The 21,425-nt window shown below is 42.1% G+C and overlaps 1 protein-coding gene and 1 pseudogene across 4 annotated transcripts in view; both read right to left on the reverse strand.

Moving 5' to 3' along the window:
- Positions 1 to 20,615, reverse strand: part of DAP3 (death associated protein 3) — a 39,593-nt gene extending 18,978 nt beyond the window's left edge. The window contains exon 1 of one of the 4 annotated variants that reach the window (XM_052636746.1): positions 20,467 to 20,615. In XM_052636746.1, the coding sequence (XP_052492706.1) occupies positions 20,467 to 20,615 (149 nt within the window). Of the gene's footprint in view, positions 1 to 19,096; positions 19,334 to 20,466 lie in introns of those variants that run through there. The other 3 variants (XM_052636747.1, XM_052636748.1, XM_052636749.1) reach the window with 3 other exon arrangements.
- On the reverse strand, positions 495 to 1,333 carry LOC128044496 (40S ribosomal protein SA-like; annotated as a pseudogene).
- Positions 20,616 to 21,425: the final 810 nt, after the last annotated feature.

The raw sequence follows: 21,425 nt of genomic DNA on the forward strand, positions 1-21,425 counted from the left end.
TGGTTATGGGCTCGCAAAGAGTCGGATACAACTGAGCGACGGAATTGACTGACTGACACAAAGAAAATTATAATGATCTACTTCAAATGATGGATAATGAATACATGAGCATTTGCTTTTTTATTTTTATGCCATATGTGTTATATTTATCCATTTTTGTATGCTGGAAGTATTTAACAGAAAAATCTTAATCATGTGAAGTAAAAAACTGTTTGAAATACTTAAATGTAACTTTCAATATTCACTAGTAGATAATAAAGTTGCACTCATTTATTCAACAGCTACACAGCACCTGTTATATGCCAGGGCCTGTGAATAAGATGGTGAACAAAGCTGTTATGGTCTCTGACCCAAAAGAGCTTATAGTACAGTTCAGAGATGACATAAACTCCTATGAGTTTTATTTCCTTTTAGTTTTCAAGTTTACTTTTTCTCTTTTAGAAACAGTTTATTTTCCATCAACCTCTTTCCATTTTAGCTTGTGGAAGAACAGCTTAAGACTCCTCAGTGGTCGCTCCCGCATCTTCAGGGGCTGAGCAGTGGGAGCGGCACAGCGGTCTTCAGTGGCAGGCTCAGCACTCCAGGCGGCAGCAGGGAACTGCCGAATAGGCACCGACGGCACCTGCACGCCTGCAGACCAGTCTGCCGCCTCAGGTCAAGCAGCAAAGAACTTAGGAGCCGAATGGGTCTAGTCACCGCAAAATTCCTCCTTGGTCACAACCTTCTCAGCCTCTGCCTGCTCTTCTTTTTCAATCTCTTCAGGGTCTCTGTAGAAGCAGAGATCAGCCATGACCTCCCATCGGCGTTCACAGGAGATGGCGCCATGCATGCGCAGAACTTCCCCAGGTGAGTATCCACCACATCAGACCCACCAAGTCAGCCTTCTTGTTGCATGGGATGACAACGTCCACTCTCTTCTCCTCTCTGCAGAGTCTGTGTTACACAGAGCAATGGTGGGCAGGTGAATGTAAGAGGTCTCTGTGAGCAGCTGTAACCACCAGAAATTGTGGCTCCTGGAAGGCTGCCCGGATCTGGCTAGTGAGGGTCCAGGAGAGAAGCGGCCAGCAATAGGAGTGGCTCCAGGAGCAGCAGCAAACTTCCGCACAGCTTCCTGGAGGATGGGACACTCACATCAGCTGGGCTTTCAATGGCAACAATCACACGACCTGCCAACAGAAGCTCCTCCCAGGGTTTTAGATTTATGATGTAGATGCCATCATTTTTCCTTTTGTAGATGTACCGTTTCATTTGGAAGTCAAGAGTGGGTTCCAGCTGCAAGAAATTTAAGGACACCCAGCCCCTTCATCTGCAGGACATAAAGGACTCTAGACATTGTGAAAGCTTTCCTTTAAATTAAAATGGGAATCCCGAACACTGCTGTATGGATCCTTGTCTGGGCAGTGTAGAAAAGCGAACTTTTTAGTAAAGATGCCAAAGCATGCCTTAATTCAGTCATTCTAAAACGTGTGATGCGCCTTCTACATGCCCACATCATACAGAGCATGCAGTGGTGAACAAGACTGGCATGGTCTCTACTGGCCTGCCTCCTGTTCACATGTGGGATTCCAGGCTCCTTTGCTGTGTTTCAAAACTGAAAGTTCTAGAGCAGCAGGTTCACAAAATGAGTTTGGTGAAACTACTCATAAAATGCATCAATGTTCTCTGGCCAAAGAAACTTGAGAATGCTATATATTCATTCATTTCTTGAATAATTGCAACATCTATATATGTGCATACTTAAAAGCTTTGGGGAAAACTATAGGAAAGAGGAGGGGCTTCTGTGGTGCTTCAGTGGTAGAGAACCTGCCTGGCAATGCAGGAGATGTGGTTTGGATTCCTGGGTTGGAAAGGTCCCATGTATAAGGAAATGGCAACCCACTCCAGTATTCTTGCCTGGAGAATCCCATGGACAGAGGAACCTGGTGAGCTACAGTCCACAAGGCTGCAAAGAGTTGGATATGACTCAGTGACTAAAACAAAACAAAACGAAATAGCAGAATGTTTTTTCCCCTGAGGTGCCCTGGGTCTTCGTTGTGGTGTGCAGGCTTTCTCTGTTTGCAGCCCAAAGGGGCTCTCTTGATGTGGAGCATAGGAGTGTGTGGGCTCGACAGCTGCAGCCTGTGCGCTTAGTCGTCCCAAGACCCTAGTTCCTCAACCAAGGATCAAACCTGCATCCCCGGCATTGGAGGGTGGACTCTTAACCTTTGGGTCACCAGGGAAGTCCCCAGAATCTTTTTAATCCAAATTTACTTGGTCTTAGAACCCTTGGAACTCCACAAAATATGACTGATTACCTTCTCCTGGGTGTGAGTGGAAGGGCTGCTGCTGTGGAAGAAGCATACGCCCAGCCTGAGGATGAATTCTGCTGGCCGCAGGCAGAGTCGCGGGAGCCTCTGCTCCCCCTTCTCCTTAGCGCTGCCTTCAGTGCTTCCATCGCTGCTCACCACCACCACCAGCAGCACATGCTACCTAGTCCAACTGCGCAGGAAAGAACTCAAAGAGCAAGGCTAACACTGGGATCCTGCTGGCAAGGTTGCCCCTTAGCTGGTGTCTCTGAAATTCAATTTGGGGAGAGTTCCCATCACTCCCAGAATGGGTAAGAGTGACTCACTGTGCCTAAACTATTTACCCAAACAACATGGTTATGTGAAACACTTGCTTTCCTTCTGGAATATGGAATTTTAGTCCATGCTAGGCAGCAAATGAATACATGACCTGCCCCAATTAAACACCCTGAGCACTGAGACTGTTGATAGTTTCCCTGGGTGGCAACATTCCATTTATTGTCAACTTTTTGCTGAAGGAATCAAGCGTGTCTTACACAATTCTCCTGGGAAAGGAAAGGACTCCTGGAAATTTATACCTGGTTTCCTCCAGATTTTGCCCAATGTGCCTTTTTTCCTGTACTGATTTTGCTCTGTATCTTTTTGCTGTAATAAGTCATAGCTGTAAGTACAACTATATGCTGACCTCTGAGTTCTTCTAAGGAATCACAGAACTTGGGGGTACTTCCGGCAACCACCAACACAACAACCCAGTGCCCAAAACCACCCAGCGTCGATTTCCACCTGATACAACAATCACCTGGCACCCAACACCACCTCTGACCAGCTCAATTTTCTTAACTTCAGTTCTCATTCCATTGCTATTTCAATTACCTCAACTCCCTGCCTCCATCTGTGACAGCCAACCTCCATACCAATTCTAACCCTCCATGTCAGCTGATTTCCAACCCTAAGCCCTCCAGCCAACCTCAGCTTTTCCAATTCCCAAACTACTTATGACCCAGTGCCACTCCAACAGTATCTAGCCTACTCAGCCTTGCTCCCTGTATCTTCTCAATGTGCCCTGGTACCACTACTAATGTGAGACATCTGTGGGCAGCAGCTCTGCAGGGAGGTCGGGTCCTACAAAGAGTGGTGACATAATCCTGAGGGTAGTACTTTCTCCATGTATGCCTGTGGTCACTGAGGCCATTACTCTGGCTATGTTTTAGAAATTATGGGAAATGCTGGTCAGGAAAATGTGACCAGCTTTCCATTTTGTACCCAGTCATCTTATATCTTACCAGCCTCCATCCTTGAACTTCTCCAATCCATCCTTTCCACTGAAGTCTTGCTCTTAAAACCCTTCACTATTTTTCTACTGCTTTTAAAGGTAAAGGACACACACACACAGGGCTTATATGAGAATGAGAGAAGATATTTTAAGGAAAAAAGGAAGGTGAATCTCAAAAGTATAATCTCAAAGCAGACAATCCAGACTAAACACACTTTCCAAGTCCTACAAAATACCTTTAAATAAAAACAAACAAACAAAAATCAAATTGACAGGCCGACTGAAAGCAGAAAGAACAGAATATGTGCTCATTCTACATTCCAGTTCAGTTCAGACATTCGTTTGTGTCTGACTCTGCGACTCCCTGGACTGCAGCACACCAGGCTTCGCTGTCCATCACCAACTCCCAGAGCTTGCTCAAACTCATGTCTATCGAGTTGGTGATGCCATCCAACCATCTCATTCTCTTTCATCCTGACTGATTTCCTGTAAGATTGACTGGTTGGATCTCCTTGCAGTCCAAGGGACTCTCAAGAGTCTTCTCCAACACCACAGTTCAAAAGCATCAATTCTTCGGTGCTCAGCTTTCTTTATAGTCCAACTCCCACATCCATACATGACCACTGGAAAAACCATAGCCTTGACTAGATGGACCTTTGTTGGCAAGGTAACGTCTCTGCTTTTTAATATGCTCTCTAGCTTGGTCATACCTTTTCTTCCAAGGAGCAAGTGTCTTTTAATTTCATGGCTGCAGTTACCATCTGCAGTGATTCTGGAGCTCAAGAAAATAAAGTCTCTCACTGTTTCCACTGTTTTCCCATCTATTTGCCATGAAGGGATGGGGCCAGATGCCATGATCTTCGTTTTTTGAATGTTGAGTTTTAAGCCAACTATTTCACTTTCGTCTTTCACTTCTAACAATATGCTCTTTAGTTCCTCTTCACTTTCTGCCGTAAGGGTGGTGTCATCTGTATATCTGAGGTTATTGATACTTCTCCTGGCAATCTTGATTTCAGCTTGTGCTTTATCCAGCCCAGCATTTCACATGATGTACTGGCATACAAGTTAAATAAGCAGCGTGACAATACATAGCCTTAACATACTCCTTTCCCAATTTGGAACCGGACCGTTGTTCCATGTCTTGTTCTAACTGTTGCTTCTTGAGCTGCATACAGGTTTCCCAGGAGGCAGGTATGGTGCTGTGGTATTCCCATCTCTTTAAGAATTTTCCACAGTTTGTTGTGATCCACACAGTCAAAGGCTTTAGTGTAGTCAATGAATAAGTAATAGATATTTTTCTGGAATTCTCTTGCTTTTTCTCTTCGATCTCTGGTTCTGCCTTTTCTAAATCCAGCTTGAATATCTGGAAATTCTTGGTTCACATATTTCTGAAGCCAACCTTGGAGAATTTTGAGCATTACTTTGCTAGCAAGTGCTGCCGCTGCTGCTGCTAAGTTACTTCAGTTGTGTCCGACTCTGTGTGACCCCATAGATGGCAGCCCACCAGGCTCCCCCGTCCCTGGGATTCTCCAGGCAAGAACACTGGAGTGGGTTGCCATTTCCTTCCCCAATGCATGAAAGTGAACAGTGAAAGGGAAGTCGTTCAGTCGTGTCCGACTCTTTGCGACCCCATAGATGGCAGCCCACTAGGCTCCTTCGTCCATGGGACTTTCCAGGCAAGAGTACTGGAGTGGGTTGCCATTGCCTTCTCCATGTGAGATGACTGCAATTGTGCAGTAGTTTGAACATCCTTTGGCATTGCCCTTCTGTGGGACTGGAATGAAAACTGACCTTTTTCAGTCCTGTGGCTACTGCTGAGTTTTCCAAATTTGCTAGCATATTGAGTGCGGCACTTCAACAGCCTTTAGGATTTGAATTAGCTCAGCTGGAATTCCATCACCTCCACTAGCTTTGTTCATAGTGATGCTTTCTAAGGCCCACTTGACTTCACATTCCAGGATGTCTGGCTCTAGTGATCACACCATGGTGGTTATCTGGGTCATTGAGATCTTTTTTTATATATAGTTCTTCTGTGTATTCTTGCCACCTCTACTTAATATCTTCTGCTTCTGTTAGATCCATACCGTATCTGTCCTTTATTGTGCCCATCTTTGCATGAAATGTTCCTTTGTTATCTCTAATTTTCTTGAAGAGGTCTTTCCCATTCTATGGCTTTCCTCTATTTCTTTGTACTGATTACTTATTAAGGCCTTCTTATCTCTCCTTGCTATTCTTTGAAACTCTGCATTCAAATGGGTATATCTCTCCTTTTCTCCTTTGCTTTTAGCTTCTCTTCTTTTCTCAGCTATTTGTAAGGCCTCCTCAGACAACTATTTTGCCTTTTTGCATTTCTTTCTCTTGGGGATGGTTTTGATCACTGCTTCCTATGCAATGTTACAAACCTCTGTCCATAGTTCTTCAGGCACTCTATCAGATCTAATCCCTTGAATCTATATTCCAAGATTTATACAAATCAGGGCACTTCAAAAAAAAAAAAAGGCTCAAAGCCACTAATACTAGGAAAAAATTGAGTAAAGATTTCTCCTTTCAGTTTTTTCATATTCTTTGAGTGCTGATTTGCAGTGCACAAGTTAATCACATTGTTACTGGAAAGCAGATAAAGGATCAGTTTCCTCATGGTATACGATGGAGTTATGGAGATGAAGGGTGTGGCGGCCGCACAATAATGTGAAAGTAAAATAGGATGGAACTGTACACTTAAAAATGGTTATGATGAAAAATAAATGGTCATAATGGTAAATTTTACTTTATATACATTTTACCACAATAAAAAGTAGAAAAAAAAAAACCATAAGAAGAGTGAAGGTTAAAATTAAAGATAAATAATTACCGCAAGTTTTCTAGGAAGTAAAGATGATGGAAAAATTTCTCAATGATATCATATTAATATCTAATATTGCTCCACTGCCATCATTCTGAGACTCTACCCATGGTCTATTTCTACTATTCTAAGGCACAAGAGTCCTCCTTCCAACCCCAGTCATTCTTTGTTTAAGGTGTGGATAAAACAAACAAATCCCAGAGATAAATAATTCCAGAGTCTTTAAACCAGTTGGAGCTTTTCAGGTATACTTGGAAGGAACGTTTACTCACTACTGTATTGAAGAAAGTTCTGTCACTCTTTTGATGAAACTTTTTGGATAGTGTTAGGACCCTCTTTTTTAAAAAAGTATTCTCACATAGGCCAAATGTATACTGAAAATGAAATCAGAAAAAGCCTGTATCAAACTTACAAAGATATCACAAAGATTATGTATTAACACTTCAGTGGTCACAAAAATAATTTTTTAAATTAAGCATTTACCATTGAGACATTTGTAGATTCACATGCAGTTGAAATAAGTAACACATGTTCCACGTATCCTTGTGGCTCAGATGGTAAAGAATCTGCCTGCAATCCGGTAGACCCAGGTTCGATCACTGGATCAGGAAGATCCCCTGGAGAAAGGAATGGCAACCCACTCCAATATTCTTGCCTGGGAAATTCCATGGACAGAAGAGCCCTGCAGGCTACAGTCCAGGAGGTCCCAAAGAGTCACACTGGACTGAGCATCTAACACAACAATGTATCCTTTACCCAGTTTCTTCCAATGGTAACATCTTGCAAAACTATAGTACAATATAGTACCAAGATACTGACATTAACACAGTCAAAACACACAACATTTCCATCACTTTAAGGATCCCTCAGGTAGCCCTTTTATAGCCTCCTGCACTTCCCTTTCACAACCTTCCCATTCCTTAACCATGACAACAACTAATCTGTTTCGTTTCTATAATTTTGTCCTTTTGAGAATGTTACATAAATGAAATCATACTATATGCAACCTTTTACTATCAGCTTTTTCCAGTCACCACAATTTTCTGGAGATTCATCTGGGCTGTGTGTTACACATATCAATAGTTTCTTCCTCTATTTTAAAAACTTTTTTTTGGCCATGCTACACAGCTTGTGGGATCTTGTACAGCATTTGGGATCTTAACTTCCTGACCAGGGATCAAACTCATGCCCCAACAGTTTGTTCTTTTAATCCCGAGTACTATTCCATGGTATGAATGTTTATTCATAAACTGTTTATTCATCCACTGAAGGTCCAGGTTTTGGCTATTACGAATAAACTGCAATTAAACATTTGTTTACAGGTTTTTGTGTAAAGAGAATCATAAATTCTTAAGGTTAAGGTGATCTACTTCATACAGAGCTCATTCAGAAGTGAATTAATACTACAATGATCTTATTATCAGTTTTTCTTTTTTTCCAGAAAGAGGCACTGTATTAAGCAATTTATAGGCACTGTCTGACAACACAATCCTATGAAGTAGATACTATTAAGTACACATGAAAACAAGGATGGATAGACTAACTTGCCTGAAGGTATACAGCCTAGAAGTGACAGTTCTAGCATTCAAATCCATGTGTGATCTGCGTTCTTTCCCATTAGCCACTGCACATACTGTGTTGTCAATTATCAAGTGCCTGAACATTTCCACTGATGGGGAATGCAGTAAGCAGTCCATATGGTTTTCAGCGTTTATGGAAAGTTCTTTCACAATCCGAGGTAAAACGTCTCCTTGTAGCTTTCAATCCACTATCCCAGTCTTTCTATTTGGTTTTACAAGCCACCTTTCACACAATAAATCAAAGGTAGTTATGTCCCCTATTTACCTTTTCCTGGGTAAATGTTTTCAGTTTCTCAAAGCAATCATCATACAAGGCCTTTACGTTCCTCACCAATACTCTTCAGCTATCACCTACTGTTTCTAGATTTTATATTTTCAAGAGTAACTACTTTGTTATTCTGTAACACCATTGTTTCATTGAGAACACAGCTCCCCAATATCATCAGTTCTTTCTTTTTTAAACAAATATTCCTAAGTCCTAGTGTTAGTCACTCAGTCATGTCCCACTCTTTCTGACCCTCAGGACTGTAGCCTGCCAGGTTCCTCTGTCCGTGGGATTTTCTAGGCAAGCATACTGGAGAGGGTTGCCATTTTTTTCTCCAGGGGATCTTCCTGACCCAGGGATTGAACCTGGGTCTCCTGCACTGCAGGCAGATTCTTTACCATCTGAGCCACCAGTGGTTATAAAACAAATATTATTATCTAGCAAAATCCCAGCAGCCTTTTTAATGGAAATTGTCAAGCTGTTCTCAAAATTCATATGAAAATGCAATGAACTCAGAATAGCCTATAAAACCTTGGGAAAAAAAAGTTGGAGGGCTTACATTCCTGATTTCTAAAGTTATGGTATAAGCATATGCCTATAGGTCTTATGTCTCACCTATATGCCCACAGATAAATGGGACAGAGTGGAGAATTCAGTAATAAACTCTTACACCACAGTCAGCTGATTTTTAACATGCGTGCCAAGAAAATGCAATGGGAGCAAGAACAGTCAAGAAATGGTGCGGCAGCAGAATATTCACATGTAAAAGAATGAAATTACGACCCTTACCTCACATCACATACAAAAATTAACTCAAAATAGATTACAGACCTAAATGGAAGTGCTAAAACTATAAAACTATTTTCTTCTAAGAATACAAGAGTAAATCTCTGGGACTTTGGATTATGCAATGGTTTCTTAATGATGCCAAAAGCTCAAATAACAAAAATAAAAACAGGTACTTAGAGTTCATCAAAATTAAAAAGTTCTGCTTCAAAGGATACTATCAAGACAGATAATTCCTCGGCAGTTCAGTGGTTAGGAATAAGTGCTTTCATAGCCAGAGCCAGGTTTGAGCTCTGGTGGGGGAATCAGCAAATAAAAATCAGCCCCCCCCAAAAAAGAAAAGTAAAAAAACAAACAAAACACAACAAAACAAAGGAAGTAAAAAACCCACAGAACGTCAGAAAAGATTTGCAAATTATGTATCTGATAAAGACATATCTGATTATATATCTGTATATCCCTATACAAAGAGCTGAGCAATAAAAAGAAAACACAACTCAAAAATGGCCCAAGAACTTAAACAGATGTTTCTCCAAAGATGATATACACTCCATTAAGCACATGAAAGGACTCTCAACACCACTGCTGCTGCTACTAAGTCGCTTCAGTCGTTTCCGACTCTGCGCGACCCCATAGGCGGCAGCCCACCAGGCTCCCCTGTCCCTGGGATTCTCCAGGCAAGAACACTGGAGTGGGTTGCCATTTCCTTCTCCAATGCATGAAAGTGAAAAGTGAAAGTGAAGTCGCTCAGTCGTGTCTGAGTCTTAGCGATCCCATGGACTGCAGCCCACCAGGCTCCTCCGTCCATGGAATTTTCCAGGCAGGAGTACTGGAGTGGGGTGCCACTGCCTTCTCAACACCACTAGGAAAATACAAATCAGAAACACAACGTGATATAGGACTTCCCTGGTCCAGTGGTTAAAAATCCACCTTGCAATGCAGGGAGCATGGGTTCTATCCCTGGTCAGGGCACTAAAATCCTACATGGCTCGGAGCAACTAAGCCTGTGTGCCACTGCTCGAGAGTCCATGTGCTACAACAAAAGATCCCATGTGACTAAGAACCAATGCAGCCAAATATATTTTGTTGTCGTTCAGTCGCTTAGTTGTGTTGGACTCTGCAACCCCTGTAGCACGCCAGGCTACCCTGTCCTTCACTATCTCCCGGAATCTGCTCAAATTCATGTCCCTTGAGTTGATGATGCCATGCAAACATCTCATCCTCTGTTGCCCTTTTCTCCTCCTGCCCTCAATCTTTCCTAGCATCAGACTCTTTTCCAAAGAGTCAGTTCTTTGCATCAGATGGCCAAAATATTGGCGCTTTAGCATCAGTCCTTCCAATGAATATCAGGGCTGATTTCCTTTAGGATTGACTGGTTTGATCTCCTTGCAGTTCAAGGGACTCTCAAGAGTCTTCTCCAGCACCATGTTTCAAAAGCATCAATTCTTCAGTGCTCAGCCTTCTTTATGGTCCAGCTCTCATATCCACACATGACGACTGGAGAAACCGTAGTTTTGACTATATGGACCTTTGTTGACAAAGTAATGTCTGCTCTTTAATACACTGTCTAGGTTGTCATAGCTTTTCTTCCAAGGAGCAAGCGTCTTTTAACTTCAAATAAATTAATTTAAAAAAATACAATGTGATACCACTTCATACTCACGAAGATAGCTAAAATCAAAAAGAACAGACAATAACAAGCATTGAGGAGGATGCAGAAAAACCAGAATCCTCATACATTGCTGCTAGGATTGTAAAATGGCTTCATCACTTTGGCAAACTGTTAGTCATTTCCTCAAAAGTTTTAACATGGATTTACCAAATGACCTAGCAACCCTTCCCCTAGTTATATACCCAAGAGAAATGAAAACATTTGCACACGTTACCATTTGTGTGGAAATGCTCACAGCTGCATCATTCCTAATAGCCAAAATCTAGAAACAATGCAAATGTCCATTAACGGATAAACAGATGTGGTGCAGTCACTCAGTGGAACATTATTCAGTAAATAAAAAGCAGTGAAGCTCTGATACATGTTACAATATGGATGAAACTTTAAACAAAAGGAATGAAGTCTGTCACGAAAGATCACATGTAGTGTACTTCTAATGATATGAAATGTTCACAACAGGCAAATCTACTGAGACAAAAAATTTGATTACTGGTTGCCAGAGCTGGGAGAGGGGAGAATGGAGACTGACTACTGATGGTACTATTGGGGTAATAAAAATGTTCTAAAATTAGATAGTAATGTTTATGCAACTTTGTGAATATACTAAAAACTGACTGAACTGTACACTTTAAAGACACTGAGTTTAACTGTACATGAATCATAGTATGTCAACCTCAATAAAGCTGTTATTAAAAAATATTGTTTTAGCCATATTAAAATAACCAAAACGGAAGCTAAGATGCAGTGATTACTATATGCCAGACAATGCACTGATATATATTATATGCTTTATGTTATTTTAGCATCACAGCAGCCTCTGAAGCATTTTATCAGTTGCTGCTGCTGAACAAAGTGAAAGAAAGTGAAAGTGAAGTCGCTCAGTCGTGTCCGACTCTTTGCGACCCTGTGGACTGTAGCCTACTGGGCTCCTCTGCCCATGGGATTCTTCAGGCAAGAGTACTAGAGTGGGTTGCCATTTCCTTCTCCAGGAGATCTTCCCAACCCAGGGATTGAACCCAGGTCTCCCGCATTGCAGGCAGATGCTTTACCATCTGAGCCACCAGGGAAGACTGCTGCTGAACAAACTACCCTAAAACTCAGTGGTTTAAAACAATAACTATTATCACTCAGACGTCTATAGCTACAAGCTGGTTACTTCCCTTGCTCCGGACCAGATCTGGCTATCTTTGAAGTATTTTCTCTTGCATCTGAGGTTAGTCTCAACTAGGATGACTGATTCTACTGTACACTGTCTCTCAGCTTCTTTGCAGAGTGGCCTGGACTTGTCACAGCAGTAGCAAAGGTCCAAGAGAACGAAAACACTTAAGATCCCTTCAAATCTGGCTCAGACCAGTAAAGACTGTTGCATTCTATTGCAGACCATGATAGGCCAACTAGACCAGGGTTGGGGAGATCCCCTGAAGTAGGAAATGGCACCCCACTCCCATATTCTTGCCTGGAAAATTCCATGGGCAGAAGAACCTGCCAGGCTACAGTTGATAGGACTGCAAAGAGTTGTTTTTACAGTCTGTGGGGCCGCAAAGAGTCGGGCATGACTGAGTGCACACGGACAGTTGTGTAAGTCACAGGTACGGTGTCCTGTGTTTTTACAGTTTTTACAGTCCATGGGGCCGCAAAGAGTCGGACACGACTGAGCAACTGAGCACGCGCATGTAGTCCAGGTTGGGTTCAAATGGTAGGAAGGAGACTTTACCACTTTACGGGAGGATCTGTGAAGTTAGACCACAGGGTCGCAAAGAGTCGGACACAACGGAATGACTTTCATTTTCACTTTTGCTGCAAAGTACAATTTTTCTAACAAGTGGAAACCACTGTACTGTTAAAAAATGGAGACGCTTGGATCTAAACATGGTTATTGGAATTGAGAGTAAATATCATCACTATACCATTTTTCTTCCTAGGTAGCCTCAACACTTTATTTGTGCAGCTATTTGTTGATTTTGACCTTAGTTAAGAATAACTGGACTTCCCTGGTGGCTCGGACAGCAAAGCGTCTCTCTACAATGTGGAAGACCTGGGTTCGATCCCTGGGTCAGGAAGATTCCCTGGAGAAGGAAATGGCAACCCACTCCAGTACTCTTACCTAGAAAATCCCATGGACGGAGGAGCCTTGTGTCCATGGGGTCGCAAAGAGTTGGACACGACTGAGTGACTTCACTTTCACTTTCTAAGAATAACTGAATTGTTAAAATTCAATTGTTTGTTTTGAAACTTTTTTGTCAATATTATCTATATTAATAAAAGTTTTTGAAACTTCACAATTTAAAAAATTTAGTTATAAAGTTAATCAATGAGAACTAAAAGTTGTTTTGTAGTTGTTTAGTCACTAAGTCATGTCTGACTCTTTTGTAACCCTGGACAGTAGTCTGCCAAGGCTCCTCTGTCCATGGGATTTCCCAGGCAAGAATACTGGAGTGGGTTGCCCTTTCCTTCTCCAGGGGATCTTCCTGACCTGTGTCTCCTGCTTGGCAGGCAGATTCTTTACCACTAACCACCTGGGAAGCCCAAAATTGCTTTGATAAAATTCCAAACCAGAAATTATTGAATAGAGTTGCAGTTTTCATATCAGTTTCAGCATTAGATGAAATTTGACTTTATTTTGTATGCATAATATAAGAAATCATGAGTCACACAGGTAGTTGCAAGGGATAAACATTTGTAATAGTTTTTTAATTTTCATTTTTAAAAACTTTGGGCCAAAAGAACAGCAAAGATAGTAGAAAGAGTTTCCTACACCCTTCATCCAACTTCATCCATCCTAATGTTAACATCTTACATGCCCGTAGCACAATTATCAAAATTAAGAAATTAATACTGCTACAATATTATTAACTAAACCATGGACTTTATTTGGATTTTGCAAACTTTTTTGATAATGTACTCTTTCTGTTATAAGTTCCAATTTAGGATCCTCCATATGGAGATCTGAATGTTTTTCTGAAATCTATCACCAACATATTACCTATCCTTTAAAAACTGTGTGAAAATTATAAATTTGAAAAATATATCCTCAGCTATTTCATTCAAGTAACAATTTAATATGATACAGTTTTTTACAGAGTTTTGTAGCATAGCCTAGATCACTGGATTCCAATGTTGCCTGCACATTAGAATCACCTGCGTATAATTAAAACTCCGCTATTCAGATTGCATCTCAGCCCAATCAAACCACAATGTCTATTAGTGAGATTCAGACATAGGTATTTCATAGGTACTAGAGTAACCTCACTGATTTCAATGTGCAGCTAAGAGTGAGAACCACTGCATAGATGTCAATGGTTAAGGGAAATTCAACCCATTTAAGAACAGGTAGTCTCTGGGTATGGTTATGTAACCAATTCAGCATTCAGGACATATTTCTCCAAAAAGCCATGAGATTATCAAATGTCTTATATTAATGAAGATATTATATATATAAAATGGCATTCTTTTGGTTTACCATTATTGGAATTCTGACAAAAGATGATACATTAATCTGCCATAACTTTTTCTCTATTGAAACTAGACTGATTTCCCAATGATCAGTAATTCTTTTTCATTCATTTATTTATTATTTTTTGGCCATGTCATGTAGCATGTGGAATCTTACTTCCCTGACCAGGGATAGGGATTCAATCCATGACCCCTGCATTAAGAATGTGGAGTCCTAACCTCTGCACCACTGCAGAAGTCCTAGGAATCTTTTTCTCTAAGCCAGCAACTTTGCCCCCTATGAAACATCTGGCAATGTCTGGTAGGAGTTTGGTTGTCACAACTTGGGGGAGAGGTGCTCCTGCCATCTAGTGAATAGAGAGGCCAGGGTTTCTGTTAAACATTCTGCAATGCATAGGAGAGGCTCCCACAACAAAGAATTATCCAGCCCCAAATTTCAGCAGTGCCAAGGTTGAGAGAGAGTGTTTTAAATCTTGAGTCCTATAGGAAAAATTTGGTTCTTGGAGATTATTCATTCCAACACTGTTTCTAATATTGCAAGAATGGAAAGAGCCTAATTCAGCATATCCATACAATGGTATACTATGCAGCTGTTTAGAAATGAAACAATCCCAAAAGTTCTCTCCATATTAATGAGGAAAAATCTCTAATATACATTAAGTGAAGAACAAAACAAAAACAAAATGCAGAACAATGTATACAGCAAGCTATCATTTATGTAAAAAAGGGGAAAATCTATCCAATTTGTTTGTAAAAAGGTAAATATTTGGAAGGATATACAAAAATTGATAATCCTGTTTGCCTTCAGGGAAAGGAAATGGGTTCTTGTGGGGGCAAGAAGAGAGAGAGTAGTGTCTTTTATACTTTTTGACCTCTGAGCCATATTGCTATCACCCAAGGAGAAAGTAATTTTTAAAAAATTAAATCAACAAACTCCTAATGAATCCTTTAAAGCTAACAAATAGCTTTTCTGTATGAATTATATTACTCTGTTTAGAAAAATCCTGCTGCATCCAATTGTGTTAGGCTGTGGTTAAAGAAAATAAACAGTGGGGCCCCATCCCAACAACACATCTAAATCTACCCCGGCAGGGTTTGGTAAACCCTCAGGTTTCTCACAAGGGTACTTTTCATGTAACAGTCTTCACAGGAAAAATAACATTGTTTCAAGCTTGTAAAAACATCTTTTTTTTTTTTTCTTTACTCTGTGAGCCCAAGTTTCCTATCTGTAAAACAAGGGCAAGGACTATAGTAGTGTTTTCCAGACATTTTTCCTTCCTTTGGTAATATAACATTTACCAAGCTAAGGGCAATTTAAAATACCAACATATAACAAATATACAAGGGCTATACCGGGAAAAAAAGAAATAAGGAATATCTGCTTTGATGTTCACTTTCTTCCAGCTACTAAAGTACAGAGGAAAACATCTAGGGTTCAAAAAACAAAACAAAACAACCTAGAGCAACCACAATAGCAATAGCTAACATTTACTAAACATTTTCTGTAGATCAGGCACTGGTCTGAGTGCTTTATGTAAATTAACTCTGTATATTTTCAAAACAATTCTATGACATAAATATTATTATCTCCAACTTACAAAGATAAAGTGGCAAGTATGGCAGAATAGTAAAAACATGGACTCAAGAATAACTTCTTAAAAAAAAAAGAATCTAACTTCTAGAATTTGAAATGGGGCTCTCCTACTTAATAGTTGTGTGACCTTAACAAGTTTGTGTTGTCTGTTTCCTCATTTCTAAAATGGAGAAAATGGTAGGATTTCCATACAGGATTCCTAAAAGGATTAAATTACTTAAAAAAAAAAGGGTTATTACTATGACCAACTAGTTTCTACCCAAGTTTGCACAGCTACCAAGTAAAACAGTTCGGCTTTGAACCCAGGCAGTGGGGAGTGTACATTTCTACTTTGCTAAAAGGCAATTACCTGAAACATGAGTTAAAAATCATGGTACCCAAACAAAAATTACAGAGTTCTTCCCGCGGTAAATAGAAAATTATTTATGGACTATTATATATATGTATACATACATATATATATTTTACTAATCATATAAGAGTTTGAAGCTCTATATTTTTATAGTATTTACCATAACTTGTCAAGTGTAAAGTTAACCCTGATGATGCTCCAGTAGGTTGTATCTTTAGATGTTTGAAACTTTATTTTAAAAGTATACGTCAGGATTTCCCTGGTGGTCCAGTGGTTGAGAATCTGCCTTGGGATGTGGGGAATTTGGATTCGATCCCTGGTCAGGGAACTATGATCCCACACATCTTGGGGTAGCCTGTGAGCCGAAACCAGAGAGCCGATGTGCCACAATTAAGACCAGATGAAGCCAAATAAATAAATATTTTTTAAAAAGTGTACACTGAAAAGCTTTTCTTGCTAATCTGCATTCCACCGTTCCCTGCTGCAACATCCCGGCAAGGAAGCATTATGAGATAAATGTTTAATTACTTCTATTCTAGTGGGGAAATCTGAGCTCAGCTTAGCTAAGACTGCTGCTGTACAGCAATAGCATAGAGCCCAACTGTCTATTTACAGCTTGAGGACTGATGCCAGAAGCAGAGCAGTAGGGAAACACTGGAAATGTAGGCAGTTTTGCTGAGGGCCTCTCACTGTGCTTAAAGAAAAGTTTCAGTTAAATCTTACCCTCTTTTAAATTAAAGTACAAAACCATCATCCGAGGCGAAGTACTCTGGAGGTAGTTGTGATTTGGCCCCCTTGCTGTGTTTCCTATTGCTGCTGTAACAAATTACCACAAACCTGGTAATAATAATAAAACAACATAAATTTGTCATCTAGAGTTCTGTGGTTTAGAAGTCCAAAATCAAAGTGTCAGCAGGACTGTGTTCTTTCTGGGTGCTCTAGCAGAGAATCTGTTTTCTTGGGTTCTCTAGGTTTTAGAGGTTGCCCTTCATCTTCAAAGCCTGCCGGCAGGGTCAGGTCTATGCCCTCCTGCATCACTCTGACACTGATTCTTTGGTTTTCCTCTTCCATCTTTCAAGAACTCTTGTAATTGCAGCAGGGTTAGCAGATAATTCAAGGTAATCTCCCTATTTTCAGGTTAGTGATTAGTATCCTTAATTTTCTTTTGCCATGGAACATAACACATTTACTGGTTCCAGGGATTACAACACAGACATCTTTGGGGGAACCATTATTCTGTTTTCCATACTTTCTCTGGTTTAAATAATTCAAGGTTCATTCATTCAATAAGGTCATTTTATTGAGCACTTAATATATTTTAGTCTCTGGTAGGCACCCGGGGCATACATAAAAGAATTGAATACTATCTTATCTGTCTATACTTAACCGGCCATTCATGAAGTGCAGTTACCAGAAGTTAAAGGCAGAGACTATAAGTAACTCTCTTTATATACAAGTGTATCGGAATTGTATTAGAAGTGTTTTTTCTTTGTAGCATATGCAATTATGTTACTAAAAAGAAATTTACTATGAAGGCAATGTGATACAGTGAAAAAAGTTACATTTTTAAGAGCCAGGCAAACTAAAGTCTAAAGATAGTTATCTGACTTTTTTTGAGCCTCAGGCTTCTTCTCATCTGTAAAATGGGGATAATAAGATCTACTTCAAAGTGTTGTTTATTTTAAGGATTAAATCTGTAAAATGGGGATAATATGATCTATTTCAAAGTGTTGTTTATTTTAAGGATTAATAGGAACGCAAGTTCTCCTGGCATAGTATTTCACAAATGTTAATTTTCTTTCCCTTCTAATATTTTAAGTATCTAAAATTCATTTCAAAATTTGCATGATTTGCTTTACACTAAACTACCAAAGAGTATAAAAGAAATGTTAGAATAGTCCCTGACAACAAATTTAAAATGCTTTTAGTAGAGAAATACACTTGCGTACATGGCACAATTAAAAAAGATCAACAGCTCCTAAACAGCTCCATGAAAAAGTTTGGACTTAAGGTTAGGAAAAGCAAACATAGAGTGAGGTAACTGAGGCGAATTTCCCTTTAATTAAAAAAAAAAAAAAGCAAGCAAACAAAACCAGACTCACATATTGAAATACGGTAAGGAGGAAATTTAGGAGTGTCTAATTTTAGACCTTGAATGGCCTTTGAGATTAATCTAGTATAGTGATTTTCAAACTATTGCCTAGAAGTCCACAGATGTGAAGTAAAAGGGAAACCTAAGTGGATCCCTTGCCTCATTTATTCGGCTTTGCCTACAAGGTGAAACAATAGATTACTAGAAGACAGCTTTGGAATTATCTGTGGCTTTTAATAGTCCATAATTCTTTTGAATTCAATCAAGAAAAAGTAAATGTTCATGCAGAGTTTTGAGACACAAGTATCAGTAACTATGGAAATCTGATAGACCTAGATTTGCATTGTTTTATTTACGATTTGGAAGAATAGGACACAAACTACCAATTACATCCACAAACCCTATCAACATCACCGTGAACGATAACATAACACTGCACTTCCCCTGTACCTAGGAGTTCATTTGACTCTACACGTACATCGCACATCAACCCTGAAGGCAGATTAGGGGCTCACTAATTTCTATGTTCGATTTTTCGTTTCTTGTTGATAAAGAACTAAGAAAAATAACTTTCTGAAGGACACACAAGACACGGCAGATGGAGTCCAGACCTGAACTTGATATACATGGTATCTTTATTCCCTAGCCAGGCTGCCTAATGAGGTTGAAAATGTATCATCCATTCATCATCCATCCACGAAGAATGCGTAAAAATGCACAAAAACATCATCGCATATAAACAGTAGTGTGAAATTCGAGAAATTTAAGCCGGGTTTTAAAAAAAAGAAAAGGAAAAAGTCGACCACTGAGTGGGTTCTTTCCTGAGTCCTAGGTCCGCAACACAGAGCCCAAAGGGAAGCCCCCTAAGGAGGGTCGCCGGCCCTACTGGTCTCACTCCCTACCTCATGGAGGTTCGGAGTCCCGCTCCTTTCCCTCATGGGTACAACCCCCGTGCCGGTCCATTTCCTCACCGAGTCACAAACCAGCTCTCCCCGCCCGGCAAACGGCAGACACTGTCAAGCGCTGTCTCCACGCCGCGCGTCCCGCAGCGGAGAAGCAAGCTCGGGTCGTAAGGCAGGAAGCTGCTCAATGCGCAGCCGCCGCGGCCTCCAACCACCCGCCAGCGGAGGGGCGCTAGGCCGCCCTCGACCCGCTCGCCGCGGCCAGGGCGAGGCCAGGAAAGGAAGCTGCGGCGCCAGGGCGCCGCGGCCAGCGAGGTAAATAGCCAGAGGTTTCTCTCCGTCACTCGCGGTCATTCGTGTCCTGACGGCAAGCTCTGCCCACTTGGCCTGTCGCGTTCTCCCCCGCTTCTGCGGCCGACGGGAATGGAACAGTCCCGCGGGGGGGATTGTGGGAGGCGCACGCGTGAGGGGTGGAGGGTATGTCGGGGGGGCCGGAGGAGGAGGAGGCCGCGGCGGCCGTGGCGGCGGTTGGTGGCAGTGGGGGCGGGGAAGGGGGGGAGGAGAGGAGAGGAGGTGGAGGAGGAGGCTTGGGCTCGCGCTGCTGAAGGTACGCGTGAGGGCCCGCGCCAGAGCTGGCTTGACAGGGGCCGAGGGGAAGGGGAGGACTGTGCCACAAGGCGCCCCAGAGGGAGTGCGTGCTGGCTGGCGGGCGCGCGAGGCGGCCGAAGGCGGTGGTTGGTGGGAGCAGCGAGCGACGAGCCCAGATACACTCTGGCGCGTGCGGGCGGGCGTGCGCGCTCCGCCGCCCGAGTCGGCTGAGGGGGGAGGACGAAGGGGGAAAACGCGAGGAGGGAGGAGTGGGAGGTGGGGGGGCACGAGGCGCCCTTCGCTCCCTCCCTCCCAAGGAGCTGCCGCCGCCGCCGCTCTGCCGCCGCCGCTCCCGCCGCCATTTTGGGTTCGCTTTGCGGAGGGGGAGAAGATCCCCGTCTCGGTTGCGGGACCCGCCTCCCCTCAGTTTCCCCCGCTTAGCCCCGCGCCTTTCCCCTCTCCTCTCTCGCATTTCCGCCAGTCCGCTCACCCGCTGGCCGCCTCCTGACAAGCGGGAGGGATCCGCTCTGGACCAAGGGAAGCGGAGGAGCCTGGTGGCGGCCGCCCCCTCTTCCCCACTTCCCTGCACTCTCATCTCCCTCGGCCTCGGCCTCTGACACGGTGAGTAGAACCGTCTGGGGAGGCCTTTGGGCCTAAGTACTTCCTCAGCGACCCAGCCCCTGGCTTCCTGGGAGCTACTGTCATCTCCCGGACCTGGACCTCCGGGAGAGCGGTGGTAAGGATGGGGGAGGGGAGGGGAGGGCAGGGGATCCTGCGCTTACCGGGAAGTCCCTCCTGGCGGGGGTGCAGGGGTGTCCCTGACAGGCGGGCTCCTGCTGGGGGAGGGGGCGGGAAAGTAAGCGAGTGGAGGCGGAGTCGGCTGTGCCCCTGACAGGTTAGTTTGTGTCTTGTGGAGGAAGGATTGGAGCATCCCCCATAGTCCCGTTTGTTTCGTTTAAGGGATAAAAGTGGCAGGAGGGAAGATTTTCCGTACGGCCAGATCTGTGGTGTCTCTGACATGCTGAACTGTATGTAGGGACGACAGAATGATCTCAGTTCCGCAAGTTTAATAAATGTTACTCGTGGCTTTGGGCATTGAAAGACATGTTTTTGGTCTAGAAGACAGATGGTCTGTTGGTGTATAGCGGCTGTGTTTGTGTGAGTATACAAGGAAGGAAAGTGTTCCGGAAGAGTTTGCTTGTATTTTTACAAGTGTAATGGAGTTCCCCTTATAAAACTAGCTTATTTTTAAAATAAAGCTTGGGATGTTCCTTGCTGGTTGATGTGTTTGTGTATTTTAGGGTTTGGGATTGCCTTAATACTTACTTGGAAAGAGAAGTCATGGTAGTATTTTGGAAATATAGCATGTAAGTGGTGGGGTCCAGAATAGGAGAAACTTATCATAGTCAGCTATTCTTAAGAATAGTTTGTTGCTCAGAATAGGGTGAATTGTTTAGATGTGAAGGCCAACAACATCTTTACTTGAACAATGTACTGTGAGTGTATAAAGAATGGATGGAGTTTTTGTTGACCTGAGTTTGTATTAACACTTCGTAATAGAATAAAGCCATTATATTGTTCAGAATGCTCTTTCTGTCTGTTTGTAATCATAAATAAATCTCTGTGGAAATGGTGGGATGAATGTTTTCTCCCATTTACAAAATAGGAAATTGAGGCATAAGGACATCATTTTTCAAGGTCATTTGTTAAATTGGTGACAAATTTGGGACTGTAATAGATA

This window comes from Budorcas taxicolor, chromosome 3 (genome assembly GCF_023091745.1).
Source record: "Budorcas taxicolor isolate Tak-1 chromosome 3, Takin1.1, whole genome shotgun sequence".
Taxonomy (NCBI): Eukaryota; Metazoa; Chordata; class Mammalia; order Artiodactyla; family Bovidae; genus Budorcas; species Budorcas taxicolor.